The 6,928-nt window shown below is 32.0% G+C and overlaps 1 protein-coding gene across 1 annotated transcript; it reads left to right on the top strand.

Annotated features, from left to right (window-relative positions):
- Positions 1-3,702: 3,702 nt before the first annotated feature.
- LOC131876074 (transcription factor MYB3-like) lies at positions 3,703-5,719 on the top strand. The gene is made up of 3 exons (XM_059220854.1): positions 3,703-3,814; positions 3,975-4,104; positions 5,113-5,719. Exons 1-3 carry the CDS (start codon positions 3,703-3,705, stop codon positions 5,717-5,719), a joined length of 849 nt encoding a protein of 282 aa, XP_059076837.1.
- Positions 5,720-6,928: the final 1,209 nt, after the last annotated feature.

The raw sequence follows: 6,928 nt of genomic DNA, 5'->3' as shown, positions 1-6,928 counted from the left end.
TATGAAATGATTGTTTAAGATAAACGACATGAGGAATTTAGGAATGAGATGAATGTGTAGCAAAGATCGAAGATTCTTAGAGTACAAATGTATAATACTATAAGTTGCATCCCAGAACGACACACAGACCAAATATGATCAAAGAACTCATTTCAACTAGGACACATTCACCAAAATATATCAACTCTTCTTTCACTTTGTTGTAAATACTTTTAATTTTACAAAACTAAATATTATTTAAAATTTAATCATTATTATATATTTTAAAATTAAAATTAATATAATACTTAAAATATTATATCAAATATTTATTATATTTTTCTAGCCAAGTAAAAATTAATTTAAGGTCCAAGCTTTAAAAACTGCTTATATGGAGGAACTTCAAAAGAGGCCACTGGTCTTTCTTAATGCTGAAGATGAATTGATATGGACTAATAACACTTCAGGTTTATATTCAGTTAGAGAAGGATATAAGTCTCTCATGCCTACCTCAAATGATAATTCCTAGGTTTCCAAGCTATTTTGGCATATTGCTTGTCTTCACAAGGCTAGGACTTTTTTATTGCTTGTGGTTCAGGATATAACTCTTACTGGTATGAGATTAGATAGGCTTGGGGTTACGGTTGTTTTTCCTTATGTTTTATGTGGCTCTTGTTTCTTATTATTCAATTTCTCATTGCTATAGAGAGATTAAAAGAGTTACAAATTTTTTAGCTAATATGGCAATTGATGAGAAAGCTGATAATTTTTATGTTCCTTCTTTGAACATTCCCCCCTCCTTAGTGAAGGGAGGTGTTTCCATATGATTTGTTTGATCTTATATCTCAAGGCTAATAGGGATATATTCTGGTGTGGGTTGGTGTCTGTTATGGCAGGTGAACTATGACTATTTTTAAGAAATGGTAGATCTTTATGTTACTCAAGATGGGCCTTTGCTTTGAATATAATGGTGAATTACTGGTATTGGCACACTTTGATAGCATTGCACTCCTGTGGAGGATGCACACTTTATGTGTACATCATTCGTACAGGCGCTTGTTATCTTCATCCTCTATTCTCGATTTCATTATTGTTTTAAATATTTGGCTGGCACTCCTCACGAGATTGATCATTTGATTTGTGTTGCATTAGGGGTGGTTTTGATCATATATTCATTTTTGTGGATGCATTTTCGCTTATGCTATGCATTTGAGTGTCTCATCGATGAGGGGTGGTGCCTTCTATTGATGTATATATATTGGCACTCCTTCGAGGTTGATCACTAGTTTTTATTTCATTAGGGGTGGTGTTGTCCACATAATTATTATGTGGTTGCATTTTTGTTGATGCTATCCATTCAAGTGTGTCATCATTGGAGTTGGTGTGTCTATCATTAGGGGGAGGTTCCTTCTTTGGTTATGAATGGCTATTGTTTCACCTAGTTCTCTTATAATTTCGGCGTGCAGATTTGTATTTACTTCATTTGAGTTGGGATCTTTTGTTTCTATATTGGCGGTCTCTCTTCTGTTTCCCTGTACTTGGCTATTGTGGGCCATACATTTCCAAGCGGTTATTTTCCATTATGAATTGTTGGTTGTTTATTTGAGCTATGCCTTTTCAATCATTCTAGAACATCATGGTGTCTTGCTTTGGCTTCATCTTCATTGGCCATATCTTGTGAGAGTTGTGTTTTAATTATAAATTTTACTGGATATTTCTCTCAGCTCGTGTGGGAAGTCAATCATCCTTGTCAGATATTATTTGTTATGATGTGGCTAGATATGTGCTTCGGCCTATTTATATTTTGGGATTATGAGCTTTTTGATATTACTATACTTGGACAGGTTTTCTATCTGGATACTTCAAATGTTGGTTGTCCGGTTTGGTAGGTGGTAGGTAAATCTTGGCTGGTGGAGATTAGAGGTTTTATTATATCTAAAATGGTTTCTTGGTCTCAGTATCCTACTCTTCTCTTGATTTTGGCTATTATCTGTATCTTTATAGTCTTGATTATGGTTTTCTCCCTCACAGTGGTTTCATATCTTTTAATATGTCTCCTGCTAATAGATGGTTTGGAGAATTTGTTTCTGTAGCCAAGTGCGAACTATGTAGTGATGATTTTGTTGATACAATTTTGTGGCTCCAATGGCCCTATGACCATGCTCCCCTTCTTGTCTTGTTGTTGTTCTCGACATGTTCTATTGATTTTCTCTATCTTGGACAATTGGATGGATTGGTTATGCTTCTCATCGTCTGATGATGTGATCCTTCTTCTTCTATACCTCAAGAGGATTGTCCATGTTCATGTTTTTGAGGCATAATATTATGCTTTTATTTGTAATTTTGTGGGTTGGTCATTGTGGGGTTGGGTCTATTATCATGTATTGGGTTGTTATCATGTATTGGGTTATTCAACTTTATGGGTTTTTGGTAAAGGGCCATAACCGAAGGTTTTCTTTGCCTGTTTTTTTCCCACCGGTATGTTGTGCGAACCAGGTTTTTGTAATCTTATATATATAATTATTTAGTGGTTTTGCCAATTTTATCAAAAATAATAAATAAATAAATTTAAAGTTAATACAAACTATGGTTCTATTTTAGGATAAAATAGTTACATCTCTTCAACTAATTACTATAATTCATTTTTTTTCAATTTGTTTTTATTTATTTTTAATATTGCTAATCATATACTTTTAATTTTACAAAACCAACAAAATATTTAAAATTTAATCATTATTACATGTTTATAATTTAAAATTAATATGATTCTTTAAATACTATATCAAATAATTATAATGGTTTTAGCCAAGTTAAATTATCTTATGATTAATATCAACTCTATTTTCACTTTTTAGTAAATACTTTATATTCTAGAAAACCAACACATTATTGAAATTTTTACCATTATTACATATTTATAATTTAAAATTAATATATTTATTTAAATACTATATCAAATATTAACTTATGATTAATACAGACTATAATTTCACTTTATGGTAGAATAAGTGCATCTCTTCAACTAAGTACATTATATGGGTCAAACTCTAAATCCATTGATCAATAAAATTATATTTTTGTTTGTTGTGTGTATTTTTTTCCCATGTACGTTTTTCTATGTAGCAACCACTATGTGACACTTTTTTCTAAAAATAACTTTTTAATTATCAGTTCTGTAAATATTTATTTTATGTACACAAATTCAAAATTATTATAATTAAAATTGTAAGAATGAAAAACCTGCTTATACTTATTTTCTATAAATAACTTTCTGATTTTGAATTCTGAACTCATTTAATCCACTCAATTAAACTAGTGTCAAGATAGTTTCCTTATTGGTTAGCATAGCTCAATTTTCAAAAAATGTTTTAACCTTTACAACTACAGAACTTCTAAATGAAAATATTAGTACAAACTACTTTTACATTAAATAAAATCATAGAAATAGGACTTCAATTTATTTATTTATATGTTTTTTAATTAGTGGACGCCAGGGCCGTTGCTTTTGAGTAGAAAGCACACCTTCCAACCAAAGTCCACAGGATTACTTACCTGACTATGTCATTGGTGAAAAAGCGGTCACCCAGATGCTTCTCTCACCAACTCTCCCCCATAACCGCTATATATACTCTTCCCCAGTTGGGGTTTGGCTGCAGTATTTGAAACCCTTTTTTTTTTTGTTCTTGAGTCGTTTGTTGTCCTCTTACCGACCTTATGGTGAAGATGGGATCATGGAGCAAGATGGGATCATGGAGCAAGGATGAAGATGACAAGCTCATTGCATACATCCACGAACATGGCGAACACCGCTGGAAGTCTCTTCCCAAGGCAGCAGGTTTGTAATTTCTATTCAGATAAGTTATATCAAAACCTACAACTTATCTGTTTCTCTTTTATTTATTTTCAGTAGATGTTTTTATAAATTGAAAGGATGTTGTATGCATTCAACAGATTTTAGCAAATGTTTGTACATGCTTATGACTTTACTTTTACAGGACTTCGGAGACGTGTGAAGAGCTGCAGACGCAGGTGGGTAAACTATTTGAAGCCTGATCTCAGGCGAGGGAATTTCTCTGAAGAAGAAGATGAGCTCATCATCGAGCTCCAGCTCCTCTGGGGAAACAAGTATGCACATAGAACCATGTCTGCCCACTAAGGGGCAAAGTATTAAATTTTTATTTACAGACTTGATTGATCTTTAAGACTTTAAAAGGTCATACCAGTTTCTATTTGAGTTCCTTCATTCAATTTGGATCATGGTGTAACTCCGGAAACTATTTTCCATATTTTGGTTTCTTTTAGGGTTATTGATTCACTTTGTTATTGCATTGTAATTATGAAAACAATTCATAATTTGATCTCTTTGGTTTTTTAAGAATTTTTTTTATTCAGTTTGTTATAATACTGCAATTCTGTTTATCTGAAGTTTCAGGAATTAATTTGATACTATGCTGTAACTCGGAGAACTCTTCCATCATAGTTTGGTTTCTTTGGAGTTTATTGATTTAATTTGTTATTACATTTAAACTTTGAATACAACTCCCTTAGAATTTGATTAGAAAATCTTGATTCAAAATGCTGTAACCTGAGAGCTACTCTATCATAGTTTGTTTGTTTTACAATTTTTTTTGATTCAATTTGTTATTATAATGTAACTCCGAGAACTACTCTGAAAACTACTCTGTCATATTTTAGTTTCGTTTTAGATTGTTTATTCAATTTGTTATTACAATTAAGTCTGAAAACTACTCCCCCATAACTTAATTTCTTTGAAACTTTTTGATTCAATTTATTGTAATGCTGTAAATCTTAAAACTACTCATCTTAGTTTGATTTTTTTAGGGTTCCTTGATTCATTCCTTTGGGTTAACAATGAAAACTACTCTGTAATAGTCTGATTTCTTTAGGGTTCCTTGATTCATTCTTTTGGGTTAAAAATGAAAACTACTCTGTAATAGTTTGATTTCTTTCTAATTTTCTGATTCAATTTGTTACATGGACCTGAAATCATAACTCTGTATTACAAAAAACCATCGATTGACACTTGTTTCTTTCACTGAGTTGCGCAAATTGCATCTTTCAATTAAGTTGATTGATTAATTCCGTTATGTCTTTTTGTTTATGGCGGCACAGATGGTCTCGGGTTGCAGGGAGATTGCCTGGGCGAACGGACAATGAAATAAAGAATCACTGCGAATCGACCCACATCAAGAGAAAATTGTTGAGCCGGGGAATCGACCCACAGTCGCACCGCACCATTCAGCCCTTCCACAGTGATGGCAGCCGTAGCAGAGATGACAGGTCTCCCAGTCAAGAAATTTCAATGGTGGATTCTTTACAGAGTGAGCGCTGCATTGTGACAGGCAATTTCGATCTTGCTGTTTCAAATGGTGAGCACCGCACAATTCAGCCCTTCCACAGAGATGACAGGTCTCCCAGTCAAGAAATTTCAATGGTGGATTTTTTCCAGAGTGAGCGCTGCATTGTGACAGGCAATTTCGATCTTGCTGCTTCAAATATTGAGCGCCACACAATTCAGCCCTTCCATAGAGATGACAGGTCTCTCAGTCAAGAAATTTCAATTGTGGATTTTTTCCAGAGTGAGCCCTGTATTGTGACAAGCAATTTCGATCTTGCTGATTCAAATGGCGCGAGTGGAAGCGAAGAGACGTCTGATGTGAATCTGGAATTCACTCTCGGTTTGCAGTCTTCTGCCTCTCGTGCGAATAAATCGCAGTAGCTTCACTTTTTTTAATTGATGAAAGCTCTGCGATTCATGGGTTAAGTTATAGGTTTTTAGGTTAGATTTGGTTTGGTAAGGTTGCAAACGAGGGATTTATATGTTAGTTTTGTATACTTCATCTTAGTGGGTGATGATTTTGTAATCTGTATCTTATGTGTGGTCACCATTTTGATGTTTGTAATCTGGACCTCATCTTTTTTGATAGCCGTGTCTGTAATTAGAATCTAAGACTTTTATTTAAGAAATACACTATGAATTTTGAGTTGTTTAAATAGTTTATATATAAAGATTTGCCGCTAAACCAGACAACCTAGTCCATAACTGGAAGTTTGGTGGGCATGAGATCATATGAAAGCAACTATTGATAGAAAATTATTAAAAGTTTTCAGAAAATTCTATGTGATGTATTATTGAATTAGGAAAGAAAAACGAGAAACAAAAACAACAAAGCAACAAATTAAAAATATTTTGAAATATGTTTTCTGTATTCATGTGCAATCACATCCTATACTCAAGAAGTATTACAAGAACAATTTGAAGTTGTCATTATTGAGGTTTGTCAAAAGGGTTTAACTACTTTCTAATCTTTAAATACATTTGTTGAGATGTTGATAAAATGGAAGAGAAACTAAAAATAATTATTAATCCTCTTTTATTGTTCTATAGTTATATTTTTTAAGTACATTTTTAATTTGATCTACCACATATTAATAATAATGATATTGAATTTAACAATAAATATGTTGATTAATTTATTTATTATCTTTATTAATATTCTACTTACATTGTCTTATGTAATCATATGAAATATTATTTTATTTTAAATAATACTATTTTAATTGTTCTTATGTAACTTTCGAATATAATACTTATAAAAAGATATTAAATTATTTATCCTTTTACTAGAAAACTTCTCTATTCAAAAATTAAATTTGAAAATGAAGTCTTTTGATTTGCAGACGAATATTGGAAATACAACACTTTCTATACTTAACAAAGTGTCAAAAAATTTACTTTATATTTCATTTTTGTTGAGTTTATCAAAATATTTTGAAGAAATTGCCAATAGGCTACAAACAGGCTTATGATTAATGATCAGTGTCTTTAATCATTATGTTTTTTATATTATCATTACAATAGCTTCAGCTTTTGCTATTAATGAAAGCTCTCTTGTAGTATACAACACTTGTTATACTTAACAAAGTG

This window comes from Cryptomeria japonica, chromosome 5, assembly GCF_030272615.1.
Source record: "Cryptomeria japonica chromosome 5, Sugi_1.0, whole genome shotgun sequence".
Taxonomy (NCBI): Eukaryota; Viridiplantae; Streptophyta; class Pinopsida; order Cupressales; family Cupressaceae; genus Cryptomeria; species Cryptomeria japonica.
The sequence above is the reverse complement of the archived record's forward strand: the minus strand, read 5'-3'. Positions and strand labels throughout refer to the sequence as shown.

Coding starts and splice junctions, on each gene's coding strand:
- LOC131876074 (XM_059220854.1), top strand. CDS start 3,703: ATGGGATCATGGAGCAAGATGGGATCATGGAGCAAGGATGAAGATGAC. Junction 3,815..3,974: donor GTCTCTTCCCAAGGCAGCAG/GTTTGTAATTTC, acceptor TTACTTTTACAG/GACTTCGGAGACGTGTGAAG. Junction 4,105..5,112: donor CAGCTCCTCTGGGGAAACAA/GTATGCACATAG, acceptor ATGGCGGCACAG/ATGGTCTCGGGTTGCAGGGA.